The 20,528-nt window shown below is 40.2% G+C and overlaps 1 protein-coding gene across 4 annotated transcripts; it reads right to left on the bottom strand.

Moving 5' to 3' along the window:
• Positions 1 to 230: 230 nt before the first annotated feature.
• Positions 231 to 9,069, bottom strand: LOC118101969 (caprin-2). 4 transcript variants are annotated; one of them, XM_047338473.1, is made up of 10 exons: positions 9,041 to 9,069; positions 6,895 to 6,947; positions 6,690 to 6,815; positions 6,521 to 6,622; positions 6,261 to 6,416; positions 3,760 to 3,904; positions 3,542 to 3,658; positions 3,241 to 3,302; positions 2,260 to 2,308; positions 231 to 1,462 (listed from the first exon to the last, which is right to left on the bottom strand). In XM_047338473.1, coding segments are annotated over exons 6-10 (804 nt in total). In that variant the 5' UTR covers positions 3,761 to 3,904; positions 6,261 to 6,416; positions 6,521 to 6,622; positions 6,690 to 6,815; positions 6,895 to 6,947; positions 9,041 to 9,069; the 3' UTR covers positions 231 to 887. The 4 variants fall into 4 exon arrangements, with proteins under 4 accessions (XP_047194429.1, XP_047194432.1, XP_047194430.1 ...); XM_047338476.1 differs by having other exon boundaries at positions 6,708 to 6,815; XM_047338474.1 differs by having other exon boundaries at positions 6,895 to 6,944; positions 9,041 to 9,068.
• Positions 9,070 to 20,528: the final 11,459 nt, after the last annotated feature.

The following is a 20,528-nucleotide window of genomic DNA, read 5'->3' as shown; positions in this document are numbered from 1 at the left end:
ACCACAAGATAATCATGTTGCACTGTCGTCATTATCATATGTGGAAATTGGAGTCACAATTCTAGATAGTTTGACAGCAAAGTCATTAAGGATGAGCACATTGAAAAGCCTACGATTAAGAACCTTGAAGGTTTTAGATATTTATGCACATCTCTGAATATCTGCACATCTCAATAAATGTCCATACTTAACATACATTTGTAATAGTAAAAACACGACAAACCAAACACTACTGCTCATATTTTATTTAACATTCGGAAAATGAAGGGACCACGTCGATGTTTTTACAGTTATCTTTCTGGACAACAATATGGCTTAGTGTTTGACACTATACCCACCACCCAATCAGAACACAATCTGTCTTTCAGATTCACACACAGCAATGATAGACTGAATGCACGAGTTCAGCTTCAAGTGGAGTTCTGATAGTTACAATTCAGCCATACATTCAGTTAATTTGATGTTCCACATTTTGTTAGTCAAAAGCCATTCAGATTACAAAAGGCACAAAATTACATTAGAGTTTTCACTGAAACCAGTGAGCAAATGACTGAACAACTTAAGTGCAACAGCAAGATGATGTGGTCAAGGCCCAGTTGTACTAGTATCGCACTCAAATTGAGCACAACCATCCTGAAGTACACATTCGTGGACAATCAGGTAACTTTGATAAATATAATCCCCATTTCAAATGGAGTTGTTAACTGGAATACGGATCATATAATTTGGCCACTGACACTTTGTCATGAATGGTCTTTATTGTAGAAAGAAAGAAAAAAAGCACACTTGTATGTCGCCTGACCACAACACTAAAATGTCAGTTTAATCGCCATTCAGTGCAAAGCAACCACCCCACACACTGGGAGGACTGTTCAGCTGACAGCAGTTCAGTCTTGGTACAATAGGAAGCCAGAGAAGGTGCTGTACTTCCAGGTGCTGCCATAGATAGCACCACGATGCAAACGAAGCCAAACTTGGTCCCCTTGGAAGAGAGGCAGGATGGCGTGGTTGCTGGCTGTCTCATGATCTGGGGCTCCATCATTGGCATAAGCGGACACCATCACATCCTCGTTGCGCATGAGGTTGATATAGAGCGGCACGGTGATGGCGAGCTTCAGAATGTGGAAGATGAAGACATACGTTCCGTTGACAGGGCAGGTGAAGCGGCCGATACGGGTGTCGTACATCTCCCCCAGATTGCTGTGTAGCTGGTCAAACACAATAGGTTGGTCCAGATTACACGGGGCAAAGTTGGCAGTGCGAGAGGCAGTGAAGGCCACTTGCAGAGGCTGGGAGAGTGGGTAGAGTTGCATTGGTAACATTGCAGGGTGGTGTTGGCTGTGGGGAGTAAGTGAGACCTCCACAGTGGAGACTGACAATGAGTCACCTAGCCCAGAGTCAACAATGGTGAAGGATCCCTCCCGGTCTGGGCTACTCAACTGGGAACAATCACTCCATGCTGCTGTAACAAAAAAAAAGAAGCAGGGTGAAGGGTGCAATTATGGCTACCATGCACTACAGGTGGTTTAAAACAAAATGAAGACTTTGACAAGTATGCAACTATATATAGTTTTGGCCCAGAAAACCCTCCATAGACAAGCAACCAAGAGCAGTGTCTTCTTTGGGTAGACAGGGGGCTTTTCAGGATCATCATCCTGTGTTTAGTTTCTCACTCCCAACCCAGACCCATCGAACCAATGATCAGAGTGAAAGAACCTGGTTATTAGGCAATGCATTTGTTTACTTTTTTGGGTGTGAAAACAAACTGAACTAAGTGGTAATGAGAAAAAATGTTAATCGAACTCATCCATCATTTTGAAGAAGAGCTAATTATAGGTTTGAAAAAGCCCCTGAACACAAGTTTGATCCCATCCATAATTAAATAAAATTCACGAATTTATCCAACAACATCACCCCAACAATCGGGCACACTTTATGATAAAAGTCAGTACAGCAAGCTGTTATGAAGAGACCCCTTTGACTTCATCCCTACAAACCAGATTTTCATCACCCCAAATAAAGTTGCTTCTTTTTCCCCCGGACCTTCATGCCCATGAAAATATTTCAAATGATTTATGCAACTCTGTTCATCAGAAACAAGATATTTTTCTCCCAGATACCAGGGATGTGTATTCAGACCGATAAATTCTGTTGCTACCAAGTGCAGAAAAATGTATTCATAAGCCCCCCCATAAGAACCCATGAGCAGTTTCAAACTACAAGAAAGCAGTGCTGATAAGTTAGAACTTTGGTTCTCACCACTGGAGTTATGCCTCCCTCCTTCATTTTTGTGTTGGTATCCAGGGTCCTGAGAAAATACCGTAGAGGAATTGTCATATACATTATACACAGTCAAAGCAGACAAATTAGTGACTTTACCTCAGGGCAGAGTCCAAGTATGTGCTTCTTCGCTGCATGAGCACAAGCATGCTCAGTTACATAATAAACCATTATGATGATAATTTGAGTATCATGGCTTCTTCTCCTCTGGGGAGTTTTTAGCTAGCTTGGTCCACAAGGAGGTTAGGTTTTCATCTGCATTTGTTGTCTATTAGTTAGCAAGATTATGCAAAAACTACTGGACAGATTACCACAAAACTTATAAGGGTGCAGCATGAGTGAGGAAAGAACCCATTCAATTTTGTTGCTGATCAGGATCAGGGGCGGATCCAGGAAAAAGAAATTCTCCAATTCTTTAACATTGCGGGATAGGGCATTTAACTTAATATCTCTTTAGGCTTAAAACAGTGTAAATGACCTCGTTTCGAGTCGAATTTGAATGTCGGGGCTTGCGGCACTTGGATGACCACACTAGCAGCACGGAGGCATGTCATGTTTTTTCTGTTGTTTTATTACATCTGAAGCTTTGGTCACCAGTTACTTCAATTGTATTGGATTCTGCTCAAACACCGTTTACCCCTGAGACTCCCTCAAGTGTTTTGTGGACTCAAACACTTCACCCACCCCTCAATCGGCATAGTGTTGAGTAGATAATGAGTGAATTCTCTTTTGAGGGTGAACTATCCCTTTAACTTTTTTGGCATCCAATCAGGGAATAACTTGTCCTGGTCCATTAGTTTACTGAAAATACATGTTTAATGGGAATGACAATTACAGTTTGGGCCGCTTGGTCTATAATCCAAACCCAGTTAAGAAATTAAAGTTCATAAACTAGTTACAATACTTTCTAAGTCCCAGAGCCAATAAGGACACTTCATAGACAAATACAGATTTACTTACCCTTACAGCATAGCGGACAGGACCAGAATCCCTGAGATGAGCCTGGGGAATGTAGGATCCTCCTGCCGTGGAACACAAATCAGTGATAAGCCTCAGGACTACCTCAGTAAGATTGATTTCAGCCCAAGGTGCTACTTTAGACATCAGCCAGGATGTGACACACAACAACAAACTCTGAACAGCTGTCTCGAAAAAGAAGGGAAAGTGGTGAAAATCCAATAAGAAATAGGAAAGCTGAGAATAGATGCCTCAATGCCAGCTAGAAAAGCAAAAGTTTGGTGCCAGTCCCTTGCTGCCATACCTCTCACGGATCCTCTAGTGTAGTATGACTGACCAGGTCGACACATGCTTCCTCCTGAGCGGCCAGGGGACAGGAACATCTGCACATCATTTTCCACAATATAATCTGACTGGTACACTAGAGAGAAGATGGACCACAAAATGTGTTTCAAACAAGTGACTACTGACCATTCAACACAAGTAGGTTGAAAGTTTAGAAACAAAATTGGTTCAACATACTGGGCTGTGGTTCGTCTTCTGAGGGCGCAAACTCAGGTGGGGTTTGTGTACTGGCAGTACTGTAACTGCACTCAGAGAAAACTACAGATTCTGGTTTGTAGTTCAGTTCCCCATTCTGGGGAGATGATGTATTCACCTTGAAGACCTACAGAGAGAAGCACATGGATATCATAGTAGTTAAGAAACTGCACAGTCCCATTCAGAACTAGATTTCAAGGTTCCGGTTGTACATCGCTAAACTGAGTTTTAAATAACTTATAAAGAACTGGATGACAGATCATTTCTTGAAATGCAGATAAAACAGAAGTCCTCATTTCTGCCCCTCCTAGTCTTGTCCCGAAGAGAAGGGATGGTCTTTATAAGAAATCTAGGTTTCACTATGGACCAGGCCCTGACTCTGGACCAACATGTCAAATGTCTGATTCGCTCTTCTTTTTTCAGAAACATTGCAAAACTCAGGCCCATTGTTTCTCAAGCAAAGATGGAAATTCTCATTCATGCTTTTACATCATCCCATCTTGATTATTGTAACTCACTTTTCACCTGCCTTAGCAAAACTTTCTTGGATCGTTTACAAGTGGTCCAAAATGCTGCTGCTAAACTCATTACAAGGTCTTCCAAAAGGTCTCATGTGACACCGATTCTGATTACTCTTCACTGGCTACCCATTCAATTCAGAATCCAATTCAAAGTTCTTGTGATCACCTATAGAGCACTGCATGGTCAGGCACCTGCCTACATTAGAGATCTGCTGCAGCCCAATGTCACCAGCAGGTCTATAAGGTCCTCTGATCGGGGTTTGCTGGTCATTCCCCAATCCAGACTAAGGACTAATGGAGATGTGCTTTTGCGGTTGTGGATCCTAAACCTCGGAACTCTCTCCCTTTGGTCTTAAGATCTGTGGACACTGTGGAAACCTTCAAAAAGCAGCTTAAGACTCATTTGTTTAGACTAGCCCATGTGTAATTGTCTATTTGTTTTTCTTATTTGTATGCATGTATATGCTTATTTTACCCTCTTTTTTTCGGGAGAACTATCATGTTGAAACTGTAAACGCAATTTTTGGATAACTGAGGCTATTCACCTTTACACTAATATGACGAACGTTTTAGTGGCCACCAATAAATGGGGTTCAAGCATTTACCCCATTTACACTTCATGTGTCAATAGTGTTAGAGACTGACTGAAATTCAATCAAGGCTTATCCATGCGTTTGCCAACGTTGATATTATTCAGGCAATTTTATCCATTATCATTAACAGTTTCAGGTGCATCACCACTTTGGACATGGTTAATCATAGCTTGCATGGAATGTGGGGGAAATTAAGATGGATACAATTGACCACCAAATTCTATATCACCTCCAGCCTGGATTACTGTTATGGAGTCCTGTCCAGTGTACCAGACAATGTCCTGAACAGACTCCAGTATGTGCAGAACTCTGCTGCTAGGGTTCTCACCCGCACTAAGCCCTGGCAGCACATCACCCCTAGCCTCACTCACCCCCACTGTCTCCTAATCAAGACCGCATCAAGTCCAAACTCCTCCTTCTCACCTATAAATCCCTCCATGCCCTAGCCCCACCATATCTAACTGACCTCCACTCTGCTCAGAAGGCTGCAGTTCTCAAAACACAGGTTTTGCTCTGCATCCCCAAACTGCAAACCTTTGGCGAAAGAGCTTTCTGTGTCGCTGCCCCCACCCTCTAGAACTCTGCAAACACCACATGTTCACAAAGGCCTTTGGCCTCAGTTAACGCTCCACCATTCCATTAGTGCCGTTTATCTCTGTCCTGTTTTGTGCAAATTACTTTCTTTCATTTCCTCTTTTGCCCCACTGACACATGTAAAGTGTCCTTGGGTCTCTTGAAAGGTACTATATAAATTCAAGCCATTATTATTAGTCTAAGAGTCTAAGCAAATGTTTGTGCCACATGTAATGAAATTCCCTTTGGGTATTCCTGATTACCGTGAGATACGCAAGATCATGTGACCTTGACCTACAGCCACACGCCCATAAAAAAAGAAAGAATCCAAAAGCATAGTGTGCAGCACATAGAATATCCCACACTGCACCAAAAGCTTTTCTTGGTGAAAAGTACGCTGTACGACAAACAATGCAAAAGATGAAAATCGTCCCGACTCTAATACAAGTCCCACAACTCAATTTGCATCAAAATCAGGCTCCAATCGCACAATGTAAGCTCAGCTTGCCTTTGGTGGTTACAATCAGTCCATGGACCCTTGCTTTACATATGCCAATACCGAGAGTATCCCCAACATCTCTTGAGCTGAGATGCACCATTTTTATTGACAGTCTCCAAATCTGTCTGCCCCACCTACTTGTAAATATTGACTCATGAATTATATTTCATAACATATTTTAAAGATGCACATCTTTCAATACGGAACTAGAAAGTGACAGAATTCTATGGTAGGAGTCAAACCTGTGGTCTTTTATGGCAGAAAAACAAGACCTAATAATACTTTGGTAAGACTTACAGAATGGATGTCCTGAAATTGTGCAGAGGGGAGAGATCTCCTGGTGGGGGGTGTAGAGAAAGTCTGTCCCTGAGGGGTGGTAGGGGTGCAAGATCCCACCCCATTGCATGGACAATGCTTATGTAATGGGGTGAGCTCAAACTCAGCAACAGGTGTCTGTGGTATACAGAGAAAGGTTAAAGCCATTGTTTAAAAGTCAATTAACATCATTTAACAGAAATATGTTTTGTCTGTTGACGTGGTCAAGAATGGTCATTTACATGAGGATGGCTCCTCTCATCCAGGCACACAGAAATGATGGACTCCCTGCGGTACAGTGGCGGTGAGGGAAATGCCTTTTTATCAGCCAACTGAAGTGGCTCCTGCATAGAAGATACACATTTAACGGCCACTTGGAGCGGGGATTTAAACACATGTTGCATCGCTTACCAATGAGTTGCTTCTTACATGAGGTGTGTCCTTTGCGGTAAGCTCCAGGTTACTGGACTCCAGGCACTGATCTCCACTGGTCAGACTGGCTTTGTGCTCCGTAAGCCTAGTAGGCAGTGGGGTGGACTAAGTGGGGGATGAGGATGAAGTCAAGTGAAGTCCAAATCATTGTCACTTAAGTCACAACTGATATAGATATGCTTACATGAATTGCTTTGAGCAGGAAATCCGCTGGGCTTCTCAAGTCTGTCTGAACTACTTAGTATGGGGGAAAGATCATACATAAAGGAAATCACATTCCAAAATCTAAGGCTGTAGCTTCCTGAAAACTAAATTCCACGACTCCAAACAAACTAATAATAACACTAAGAAATAGTCAAAATTGTAAAATAGTATTTGGTGGCCAGACCAAAGGGAGCTTTGTGAAAATGTTAATTTGAACAAATGGCTTTGAAAGTAACTAAAAGTCTTCATGTGACCTCCAGAGGCAGATCGTGTAATTCAGTCAGGGGATAGAGAGATAATGTTTCAGTTTCCATGGTTTGGAGCGACAAAGCTAATGACAAACCAGAAATCAAGGCAAGGGAGAATGAAGGCACAGACAACAGTCCCCAACAGCATACGCAGCACTAATAAGAGACAAGGGGAGGCAACGCTTCCCAAACATTTAGCTGAAGCTGCTGATTGTAATGAGGACACAAAGGTTAACTGGCTATAGTGATGCACAGGTCAGGGTGTTTTAATACCCACACCCACCAAACCTGTTATTAGATTCAATCTGCACTAACCAACTCACAAATGTACATTAATCAACCAGCTGAACCCAAACAGGGTGAAGAGATGTTGGTTACTCTATAGTTTGGTAATGCATATTGACAGCCCGGGCTAAAGAGGCCAAAGTTTGACCTTAAAAGAAGTTTGCTGAAACAATCCCAACAGCAAACAACATGCACTGATGAAGAACATGTGCTACAAATCTAAGTAGAAATATAATACCCCTTTTCCATGATTGGACATAGTTTAAGGTTAAAACATTTGTGATAATAGTACCAAAAACCCATTCTCAACCCTGTGTGAAGAGCCCTTTTCAGAATGGCTGTTTTTCTTTAAACTGCCCCCTCCCTCTTGTCCTGGGAGGAAAATGGGGTCATTTGTGGTATATGTGCAACAGCCTAGCCAGAGGCAGGGTATCGGTTTCACTCCCGTCTGTTCATGTACAAAATAAGTCAAACACAGGGAATGACAGATGATCTTAAATCAGGTAAGTGTTATAATGAGGTTTGTCCGCTGTATGCTTGTTGCATTAATATAGGTTTATGCCAAATCCTGCCAGCCGAAGTAAAAAATAAATACATATGCTGTGTCTTAATTCAGGGCCGCATCCTTTTCAGAAGCTGCATTTGAGGACTGGTTGCGTCACAGCGGCGTGACTAGAAACCAAAATTTGGAGGCCCCTTCAAATGTGGCCTACAAAAGAGTCTTTGCACTTCTGTGACAAACTATTTTCTAAGAGGTAATGGCGGCAGCAAGCAAGGTAACATCAGAATAATTTCTTTAAATGCAAGTACTCAACCTAACGTCTAACGGTACAAAATAATAACTTTTCGTCCCAGGCTCTGTTCCCTAGGAGACGGCCGTAAGGGCATGACAAGCTGGTGCTGCAATAAGGCAGCTCAGCTATATATATTGCCTGGGAGGGGCTAAAATACGAAGATGCATGTTCCTCTATGCAGCCAAAAGAGCATTTTGCGTGCTTCAACAAATTTCTCACATTTTTCTGAAGGGGGGGAGCAGCAAAGTCAACAAACTACCCACTTTACATAATTTTGCACAAAATACATGTTTCAAAGCACTAAAAAAGTGAAAAATGTTAATGAGTCTTCATTAAAGGATTCAGTCTGTAGGATTTAGTGAGCTCTAGTGGTGTAGTTGCATGTTGCAGCTGGACCACCCCTCTCCCTCACCCTCCCCTTTCAAACATGAAGAGAACCTTTGGGGAACCTTCAGTTGTCAGAAAAACTCAAAAGGTGTTTAGTTTGTCTAGTTTGGACAGCTGTAATAAACATGGCAGCCTCCGTGAGAGGACCCCCTGATGTAAATATAAAAGGGCCCATTCTAGAGTAAAAGAAAACAACAATTGCTACAATTTAGGTGATCACACACTAGTGAAAACATCAGGATTATTTTTCTATTCAATTTCTGCCAATAGATCCCTTTCACCTAATTTTTTTTTTTTTTTTTCTTTTTAAAAAACACACTGGACCTTTAAAGCTACAGAAAAAAAAAAAAGATATTTAGTCCACCTTAAGCTGGAAATTTGTCCAAATTACAGGAGGTGACTTCCAAGTTACCCAGAGGAGAGGGCAATCCAGATGACTGTCTCTTCCCAGTCCAGGGTGGCCATTATTAGAGGAGCTCTCTGCATCAAGGACAGAGTCCTTAAAGAAGACAGGTTTATTTAAAATGTGTTACTGTCATTAGTGGCATATGACGTGACACTTAAGTAAGTAATTTCATCTTGTACTAGGTTTTTAAAGGAAAAGTTTGTTATTGAATAGGAATGTTCTTTGCTTGCAAACAGCCAAATTCCACCTGCATGAAACTGAAGGAGCCATGGATCTTTGTCATAGATCCTCCAGGTGCTGCTTCCTCAGGATGGGGTCTTTGGGTAAGGTAAGACTGAGAGTTAAAAACACATAGGGCATGTCCATGTGTGCACTGCCTGTTGGGAATCCACAAGTATAAATTTACAAGTTGTATGATGTAGATTTCTGTACATTTTAAACCAATAGTTTTGTACTCACCAACTTGGCATTGCTCTCCTTTGGCTTTCCTCTCTTTTCTGTGGATAATGTTTTATTAATTGTTGTATGATCACCATCGCTGAACAATAACATTCTGTGAAATGGTCATGCAAACACCAGCTCATTAAATCAGTTTAAAAAACAAACCCCTAAACTTTCTGATTTACACAGCTATTAATATTTAGCTTAAATCCTCAGATATATGTGTCATTTGGCATAAATACATATATTTTTACGTATGTAGTAGTTAGAATAAGCCGAATTATCAAATTATGATAATAAGGCGAGTAACTAAGGACATTTCACAGCTTGGAGAAGAATTAATTTGAAAGTGCTCACTGGACAAAGTAATAGACACTAAAACTATATTATATCTTAAATGAATGAGGTCTTGTTACTGACTTATTGGTCAGGCTCTATTACCCAGCTAAAGAACAAGGGCCTCATTTTATAACCATTGCATACGCACAAAAGTGCAAGTGTGCAAGATGTGTACCTTCATGCAAAAGTTTGGATCTATAAAAACAAACTTGATGGGAGAATATGCACAATAGTATACAAACTCAATTTCGACCATGCTAAACATTTTGGAGACAGGAGGTAACGATGCGAGATGTGAGATTAGAGTGAATTTATCGTTTAAAACAACCAACAATAATATTTGTATAGAAACTGTTCCATAAGTACCCTTCAATTACAAAGATATCAATAACTTAAATGATGCAGCTCAGATTACCATACAATAGCAGAGTTTCAAAACCAAGTTAATGGTTTTTGACAACACTGTGCCTGTCACCAAGTAGGACTTTAGTTTCCAAATGGTTTGTGCAAAATAGCTTTGTTCATCTGTCAAACTTCTCATTTCAAATGATATCCTAGGGTGGAGGATAGGATACCACCAATTGTCATGATCAATTTGGCAAGGTGTGAAATGTGATCCAGATACTATAAACATAGCAGTACTGTGGTATGCGTGTGCATAATGCAGAACAAGCACATTTCCACTGATGCATTATTTATTAGGGATGATACCACTGCTGACTGTCTGAGTACCTATAAATTTCAGTGTCAAAAAGTTTTGCTTCTGGGTTTGTCACTTGATACAATGATTCACAAAAGATTGATCAGCAGGTTCATTTACCATTTATGGAGGTGCAGGGCCTTAGGCATTGTGCCTTGTGGAGTGCTACCAGTGTGTTTAAATGCCACTGCTCTAATTCTTTAATGCCATCACTGGCCGCAAAACACGTTGATCGATCGTTTGCAGTATTTCTACATGTCACACAAAAACACTCTGTGAAGAAGCAAAAAAACACTAAGAACATTCATTGACTTTTTTTTTTTTTTAAAACATGCTACTCTGTATGAGTTAAGGACGGACGCTTGTGTCTTGTCTGCAGGTTGACTAGAGAATTGTCGTGAGGCAGAGAATTTAAACATTACATTAATCACCTGTAGAAAATAATGGAGATGCTTTTCATTAAGCCAGCCAGCTCTGTGTGCATGCCAACTTCAATATTTTGCAGCTCAACGGGCTGTGCCTCCCCAGACATAACATTTTTAATACATTAATAGAATTTAGATTTATATTATACATTACTTCTAGGACAGGTCTACTAGGATCACTTGTAAATTCGGTCGTACCAGTAAGAAAACTAAAAATACGTGAGTGCAACAAGCTCTCCTCAATATACAACTTAATAACATATCTGTTCATATGAACGGTTCTTACATGAGGCAGATTGTCTGAGGCAGGTGTGAGTCTCCTTAATGGGACGGAAATTTACTCATCCACTCCCCCACTATGCGATGGAGGGCTGGAGTGAAATGTTTGAGTCCACAAAACACATCTGGAGTCTCAGGGAGTAAACAGCGTAGCAACTTGAATACAATACAATTGAAGTAAATTTAAGCTTCTTCCAGACATAAGAGAAAAAATATATACAACATGCCTCCATACTGCTGCGTGTGGAGTGTCATCCAAGTGTCCACCCAGCCCAGACATTCATATTAGGCTAAAACAAGGTCATTTACACAAGCTAAATGTCCTGTGATGGCCTCCCTCGGTGGTATTCACCTACCCTCGGGCACACCATCGTGTGGCTAGGTCCGCTAGCATCTCCACTTCCGGTAGTGGACTTTTAGGCTTAAAACATTGTGTAAATGACCGTTTGGAGTCGAATATGAATGTCGAGGCTCGCGGACACTTGGATGACACCACGAGCAGTATGGAGGCATGCTATGTTTTTACATCTGAAAAGTACAGTAACACCATTGTATTGGACTTGCTTCTGTACTATTTTACCCCTGAAGCTCCAAAGTGTTTTGTGGACTCAAACACTTACCCACCCCTCGTCGGCATAGTGGTGAGTAGATAAAAGTGAATTTTATTTTGCCTTTAACTCTCCTTCAATAATTATGTCAGCAAATCACCACAGCTGCCTTTTGTATAGCAAATATAAAGCTCAGTTTTACCCATCACCTCTCCTCTGTTGCTGAAAAATCCATTACCTTCAACACATCCAGAATTAACTACTGCAACAGCCTTCTCTATGGTACAATAGGAAATGTCATCAAACTCCAGTTCATCCAGAGCGGCTCATTCACAAAGCCATCAATAACCAGGCCCACCTATCTCACTGTTGTCCCACCACCTCTTTCCAATCGCCTCCGCTCCTTTGATGCCAACCTCTTGTCACTTCTACTCAGGACCAAGCATCGAATCTGGGGTGACCAGAGCCTTCTCCATAACTGTCTCACACATCTGAAACTCTCCCCAAAACAAATCACACTCCTGAAACATTACTAAAGACCCAGCTCTTAAGAACTACTTGGTGTGATTAATATTCACCATTTATATATTTCTAGTTATTTTTTCTTTTTAACTCATATGAAATCAAAATAAAATGATTAATCATCATACTTCTGTATGTCAAGACTTGTCAAATGACAGGACATTTACGTAAAGAGGTGCATGTCTGAAAGGGCTTTAGAATAAGTAGTCGCTGCAGAAACAATGTAGGCAGACTGAAAATGTTCAAATACAAGTTATGCAGGTTTGTACAATGATGGCGTAAAAAGGGAGTCAGTGCGTGTGTGTGATTGTGCAGTTACTGGCCATTAGTGTAAGCATGGTCTTACTGCTGTGGCTGATTTTGCTCGGGAAAACCTCAGGAGTCTTGTTGGGTAGAAGACAATTGAAGTATTTGCAATTCAACAGCCTGGTGAGCTCCTCTTTCAACAGCTTAACTGGAAGGACAAAATTCAGTTTCATTTCAGTTTCTAAAAAGAAGTTTCTGTGAAATCTATCCATAAAGATTCGTTAATAAATCCTAATATGCACTTGAGAAACATTGTAGAAAAATGCATTTATTCTCTTTAATACTATACAAGACCAAAACAAATTAAGTTTATATTTTTATTGTATATGGCAGGTATTAGTACTACCTACATGAAAGCATTTATTAAAACCATACAGACATATTGTATGCATGGGACCACCATAAAGCCATGAATTGCTTTAATACTGAAGGTTAATCAGAGGAGCCATACACCTCAGTAAGGCTTCTTGTATACTCACATGTGGATCCAGCAACTGGCTTTGTCTGTCCCCTCCAACAAGTCCAGAGTACACCACAGCTGCCTGTTCCATCTGCTCCCTAAACTACAACATAGTAAAGAAGATAGGTCACCAAGAGGCCAAGACACAACAGTGGCAAGAAAGCTTAGTGCAACTCAGCTGTGGAGACTTAAAACCAGTAAACATGAGTTTGTAATAAACTATAAACTACCATGTACCATTTGCATACACTTTTTATATAATGTGTCTACACAGATTTCCCAAACTCCAGTGAATGTATGCTGTGCTGTAAAGGCTTCCAAAACACAGGTGACCTACAACTCTTTTCATTAAACATTCATGACTATTTGTTCTCATTTAGTTCAGCAGTGAACCCCAAACACATAATTCCACTTTTGCACGCTGGACAGTTTCAACAACACAATGTCAAATGCATAAATCTCAATTATTGAATTTCACAAATGAAAGTACTCGTATTTTAGTATTTCTATTTTATCTAAAGCATACTTTCACACATTTCCGTGGGAATTATGGCATTTGTAGTCAATTTATTTCATAGCTTAGAATTTTTCTGCAAGCTTTAAAACCACAACACATTCTTAAGAACTAAACCAGTGGTTTCCTAAACATTTGTGACTTCTGAAGTTGTACAAAAAGCTATTTAGTCATTTCAGATGTTAAGCTTTTTGCCTCTGAAGTGCTTACATACTTTAATTTAGTGGTTGTTCAAATGATCAATATTAGAAAATATGAAAGATTAGAGAAGCAAGCTCTCTAATATATCCCTATTTACATAAAGGTAACTTGAACGAGCTTAACTTTCCAGCAGCAAAAACAGTTACAGCTTCTGCTTCACTAGTAATGATCTAATACAATAATATAGTCAGTCAAATCAGTACTTTTGCTTTAAACCTTTAACTATTTCATACATTTCTGAATGCTAGGAACACAACCAAGTTTTGAGGAGGTCTGGGTCAATCGTCTTAAAGAAAAAATAAACACCAGCCACCAGACCAAATTATATAGCCAGCTGTAGTTGGGAATCATGTGGAAAGAACCAGCAATATAAAAATAGACAACTATAAATAGCAGATGATGTTTTCTAGACTGCTGTAAAAGAAAGTGTCACTTTTCTTCTGGCTCTATCAGTCCTCACACTCTATGATAGAGTTAATAAACATATTGTCTGTTCTTGGTTTGTTTTATTTTTAATTAATTTGTTTTCCTTAGTCTGTAAAGCAGCCTTGGAGGTAACTTGAATGGAATAAATTAGTATCTCATCATCATTAACAGTAACAGAGTGGAAGCACAGACTTGTTTAAAACGCAAAAGAAATAAAATGCCAAGGACTCAATATGACAAGGTTTAAATCCGCTAAATTACAGTTATCCTAATAACCTACAGATGCATTTAGTTATTCATCCAAATGTTTGTGCTACACCACTGACAAACTTACTTCAGTTGGTTATTCCTCTTGACTCTCCCAGCAGGGTGGCAAGCTGAACTTCAAACTGCGCAGCTTCTGGAGCTGAGATGTGGGGTGCCCAGGTTTTTGAAGTTGTGTCAAACCTGCAAGTCTCTTTAATATGCTCATGTTGCAGGCTGTGCTGGGAGAAGATTCTGTATCTGAAGCACTGTTCCCAGACGCCTCCTCTCCACCTCCACCTTTGCCACCTGCCTCCTTTTTCACTGCCTTCTTCTGGGCTCTCAGCAACTGCACGGATATTAAAGCATAACCAGTGGATGAAGTGCTTTATAAAATCTAGGGGTATATGATATACAGTAGTATAGAATGTATTTTTAGCCTGGTAATCAGATCAATAAAAGTGGGCTCATGTTAATCCAAGTCTTGCATGATGTGATTTATGCAGTGCTGCTGAATCTCATTTAGTATCAAAGATGGCTACTGCTGATGTAGGAGGTCAGTTGAATTTGCCATTTCCGCATTAAAGTAAAAACTGGATGGCATATTTTCTCTGAAAAGAGCACAAAATACCAGAAGTGTTTGATATACTCAATCTTGTTAATCGGATCTCAAGTCTATACAAATCCATCCAGAAGCATTTTGGTCTGCTACTGTTGAAATGAAATGATGAATACAGACCCAGTCACACATGCAAATTGGATCTGGTGATACCAAGGCTAATGGTTTATAAAACATAATATTCCGAAGTTATATTTAGTATAATGCTTTTTAATTGAAAGGCATGAAAGAGTATCAATTTAAATTCGTACAATGGATTCATATTATAGAAATGTGTTTTATCCATACCTAAGATTAGACAAGGATATTATTGATACTAAACACATCTGCCTGCATCATCTATGGGCTAGAGAGAGTAAGAGGTTGGTTTGCTTAGCATAAAGACTAAAAGCAGCCAGCCTGACTCACTCGAAATACAAATATGCCTACCAGCCCTTCAAAAGCTCACCAACAATCATGAGTTTGATTGAGCTGTCCAAATTGACTTTTTAACTCCAATTATGCTGTGCTTAAAAGGATGAAAATAGGTAATTTACACCGCTGTTTTAAGTCTTAATGTCTTCTGATATCCTTCTATGAGGTGTGTTCGGCCTTAGGACATATCGTGTAGCCAAGTCTATAGCTTAGCCACTTCAGTGGACTCTTAGGCTTAAAACACGGTGTAAATGACGGTGTTTCAAGTCAAATATAAATAAAGTCATGTTATATTTTTCTGTCGTTTATTTCATCTAAAGTCTTGGTCAGCAGTTAGCAATTGTTTCAGCTGCTACAAAGTTACTTTTGGTCTAGAAGAGTTTGTGGACTCAAACACTTCACTCACCCCTCCATCAGCATAGTGGTGAGTAGATAATGACTGCCTTTTTTTCAGTGAACTATCCTTTAAGCTACGCTAGAGGCAGCATCACACAATCCACTGGCAACAAATGCCACCCAACAAAACTACTTCTTTATATTCGGTAATTATTATCATAAATGATATGTTGTCTTCATATGGAAGAAGAAGGCATGAAGTCAATGAGTTCAGAAAGTTCTGTGTGTTCAAGTGGGACATGAGAACACTGCTGCTCCTACAACAGTAACATGGATGCTGCAGAGGAAAACAATCTGCAAGGGTAGCAGGTGCAGTAATGTAAGGCATAGTGACAGAGACGGATGAGGCCATTCGGAATATCAACAGCTTCCTCACACATATTTCAAATTACAGAAAGCCAAAACTTTATAAACCCTCCCAAGAGTCTTCCCTGGGATATCAACTTCAAGTGAGCAGGTTCGAGAGATAACCCAGAAATAAAACAAATGCATTAAAAAAGTACACATTTGATAACATATGATCATAAGGTTTGTTTCGATCCAATACCTTTTGCTTCTGAAACCGAGCAGCAGCTTAGCACAGCAAGAAGCTCCAACTATACTTGACATGCCATCACAGCAAAAATGTTTCTTATTCTAGCAAATGATACAGAACCAAAACTATCTGATCAACAAAACTTACACTCTGAGTCGATCATCTAGGGTTTTGTGCCAGCTCCTGAGCAAATGCCAGGTTATGCAACACCTCCTGATACTTTTCCATAGCCGCCTGAAAACAACAAAATACAAGGGGTGGAAAAAACCCTAAACACACCGAACACATATCTGCATTAAGGATGTCATATCTTTGTTGCATTTACATTCCCAGGACTTACAGTTGATCTTTGTTTAGTTCCTCACTCCTGGTCAATACTGCTGCTCAGTCTTTACAGTTTCAGCTGTTGACACACAAGATGGATGATGAAATCCAGGTGCCTGCCTCCACCCTCTCCAGCTTCCGAACCTGTTTTTCAATCTAGGCCATATACCATCTTACCTTTTTTTTCTCAAGTTACGGACCTTGTGTTTTAAGGCAGATGAGGCCATCTTCTGTAGGTTCCATAGCCAATGTAGACAGTGGAGACCTCCAGGTTGAGCTGAGTGTTCAGCTCACGTTTGGAGTTACCAGCCATCATGGGGTCTTCCTGCCTTTCACTGCTACCCTCCTCTGAGAGCTCAAGTGTAGTGGTGACATCCTCCGTGGGGACAGACACAGCTGCACCATGCTGGGCTAGAAGAAACACATTTCAGTTGCCAGATAATGCAAACAGTTGGCATTGCCGTTTCTGTGCCATGCAGCTACGGAAATGCTGCAGAATATGCTCATCGTTTAAATAGAGATGGAAGGAGTTGGCACGTTTGAGCTTTCAAGCCAAATCCTTGGCATTGCATTTTAGGGTGGGCACTGAGCAGCCTGCTCTCTCTGGATAAAGAATAAAAGCATAATAATGAAAAACATCAGATTAAGACAATAAAAACACCATGTAAGAAAAGCGCAGGTTTTTACATTCTGCTCCGGATATGAAACGCCTGCGTGCATGTGTCCTTTACCTGGATAATTGTTTGGGTTGGGTGGAAAGTAAAATAAGCAGGAAGCGGAAGTGTATTATTGCGAAGGTGAAATCAAGCCTTCATACCATACAGTCTTTAAGATGCACTCAAGGGTTGCTTGAATGTATTTACAAGTCAAGCCAATTGTTTACATCTGCAGAATCAACCTTTTCTCCATAATTTAGTAATTGAGGTTCAATCGCCACATACGACAGGATTTTATTAATCACCACCCGACCTGACAAAAACAGCTGGCCCACCTGGTGTCTTTGGCTCGTGCGCGCAGGTCCTCACAAGATGGACATCGAGTAACACCAAACAAGGAAGTCACCCTGTGACTGCGATGTTCAGCTAGAGGCCAAACTGGTGTCAGCTCATACCTTTAAATGCCAGCAGCACAAGCCCTGCGCGTCACAGCAAATCACCACATCAGGATTTGTGAGTGGCGTCCATACACAAACACACATACATACACACAAACACAGCTTTTAGTGATTTAAAAGAAATATAATGATTGTATCATTATGTGAATGGCACTCTTTCTTTCTCTCTGTTATTTTGATCCAAAATTATTATTTTTTATTTTGGGGCATCAAAGCAGATTGTTTTAGATATTGTGATGAACTTGTTTGTAGACAGTTACCAATTTAAGTAAATAACACAGCCTCTGAAAACAGTTACCTGACACATTTACATACAGTTGTAGCCCTTTGCAGGTCCAAAAACAATTGGGCCTCATTAACCTCATTGACACGAACGTATGATGCACAAATCTGGGATTCATCAATATGTTCTTACGAAATTTTTTACTAAATGCAAATTTAGAACTTCCTCAGACCATGCGTACGCACAAATGATGAAGGCCCGGCTGTCCTAGAAAATGTAAACAAAACCCTTTAGTTAAAAGGGTTTTAACTAAATGCATAGTTTATTAAAACTCAATTTATTTAAATAAAAAAAGGGTTTAAGAGAAAACTATTATTTAATTTACTTATGCATTGAGCAAATTTATTAAATAACCATAAAATTAATGCACTTTCATTCTCATCATTTACAGTATTGTCAAAATTAAAATCTTCAACCATGCAGTTGAGATGGTTTCGTAGTTTACAGTAGTATATAAGTATATCTGAATGTTCATATTGGAAATGTAGCAGTTTTGGCTTTCGTTGAATTGTATATTAGCCTATAATTTATTAGTCACTCTCAATCATTTTACAGCATTCTAGCTATTAATTTGTTGAGGTAATCTGTAGAGAATTTCACCCCAATGCGCTTCCTGAAGCACCTCCCACAAGTTAGTTGGCTTGATAGGCACTTCTTGCGTACCATGCGGTCAAGCTGCTCCCACAACAGCTCAATGCAGGTTGAGATCTGGTGACTGCGCCTGGCCACTCACATTACAGACAGCATACCAGCTGCCTGCTTCTTTACCCCTAAATAGTTCTTGCATAATTTGGAGGTGTGCTTTGGAGGTCATTGTCCTGTTGTAGGAGGAAATTGGCTCAATCAGCTGTCCACATGGTATGGCATGGCATTGCAAAATGGGTGATAGCCTTCCTTATTTAAATCCCTTTTACCTTGTACAAATCTCACTTCATAGCACCAAAGCAGCCCCAGACCATCATTACCTCCACCATGCTTGACAGGGTAAGCGTCAGGCACTCTTTAGCATCTTTTCACCTATTCTGCATCTCACAATGTTCTTCTGTATCCAAACACCTCAAACTTTGATTCGTCTGTCCATAACACTTTTTCCAATCTTCCTCTGTCAATATCTGTGTTCTTTTGCCCATATCAATCTTTTCTTTTTATTGGCCAGTCTCAGATATAGCTTTTCTTTACCTTTCCTCTGCCTAGAAGGCCCAGCATCCCCAGGATCGCCTCTTCACTGTAGGCGTTGACACTGGCGTTTTGCGGGTACCATTTAAAGAAGGTGCCAGTTGAGAGGACCTGTAGGCGTCTATTTCTCAAACTAGAGACTCTAATATACTTGTCGTCTTTGAGTTGTGCACCGGGGCCTCCCGCTTCTCTTTCTACTCTGGTTAGAGCCGTTTGTACTGTTCTCCTGAAGGGAAGTAGTACACACCGTTGTAGGAAATTTTCAGTTTCTTAGCAATTTCTCACATGGAATAGCCTTCATTTCTAAGAACAAGAATAGACTGGCCGAGTTTCATGATTCTCTTTTTCTGGCCATTTGAGAGTATAATCGAACCCACAAATGTGATGCTCCAGATACTCAACTAGCTCAAAGGAAGGCCAGTTTTATAGCTTCTCTGCAACCATCAGTTTTTTCAGCTGTGCTAACATAATTACTGAGGTTTTCAAGGGTTTTCTAATCATCCATTAGTCTTCAAGGCGATTATGACACAATGTACCATTAGAACACTGGAGTGATAGTTGCTGGAAATGGGCCTCCTATACACCTATGTAGTCTTCATTAAAAACCAGAGCGTTTCCACCTAGAATAGTCATTTTACCATTAACAATGTATAGAAGTGTATTTCTGATTAATTTAATGTTATCTTCATTGAAAGAAACAGTGCTTTTCTTTGAAAAATAAGGAAATTTCTAAGTGACCCCAAACTTTTGAACGGTAGTGTATATATATATATCGTTTATTAACTTTATACTAATTAGGGCCTGAGCACTGAACAGAGTGGGAGGCCCTATTGAAATTGTAAGGATTATTATTATTTTTTTTTTTTTTCAGGCAAATGAATTGGCTTTTTGGGGGCTTTAACATGCTCAAATTCATACCAAAATTTGCAGATAATTAGAAAGTGCTGAAAATTTACATATTCTGGAGTCATTTTAAATGGGCGTGGCAAAATGGCTCAACGCGCTTCCAAGCATTCACATTGGCCGATCTTCACAAAGGTGATACACAGGTGTATCATGACCAGACAAACAAAAAACAGGAAGACCGCCATTTTGCATTTAGTGGCCATTTTGGCCCATATTACATTACACTTTGAGGTACTTGTACCAGAACATCAGATCAACTTCAGAATTGAGATGAGTGTCATCTCAACAAGATGGAGATACAAACTAACTCAAAGATCGATTTT

This window comes from Hippoglossus stenolepis, chromosome 22 (assembly GCF_022539355.2).
Source record: "Hippoglossus stenolepis isolate QCI-W04-F060 chromosome 22, HSTE1.2, whole genome shotgun sequence".
NCBI classification, from domain to species: Eukaryota; Metazoa; Chordata; class Actinopteri; order Pleuronectiformes; family Pleuronectidae; genus Hippoglossus; species Hippoglossus stenolepis.
The sequence above is the reverse complement of the archived record's forward strand: the minus strand, read 5'-3'. Positions and strand labels throughout refer to the sequence as shown.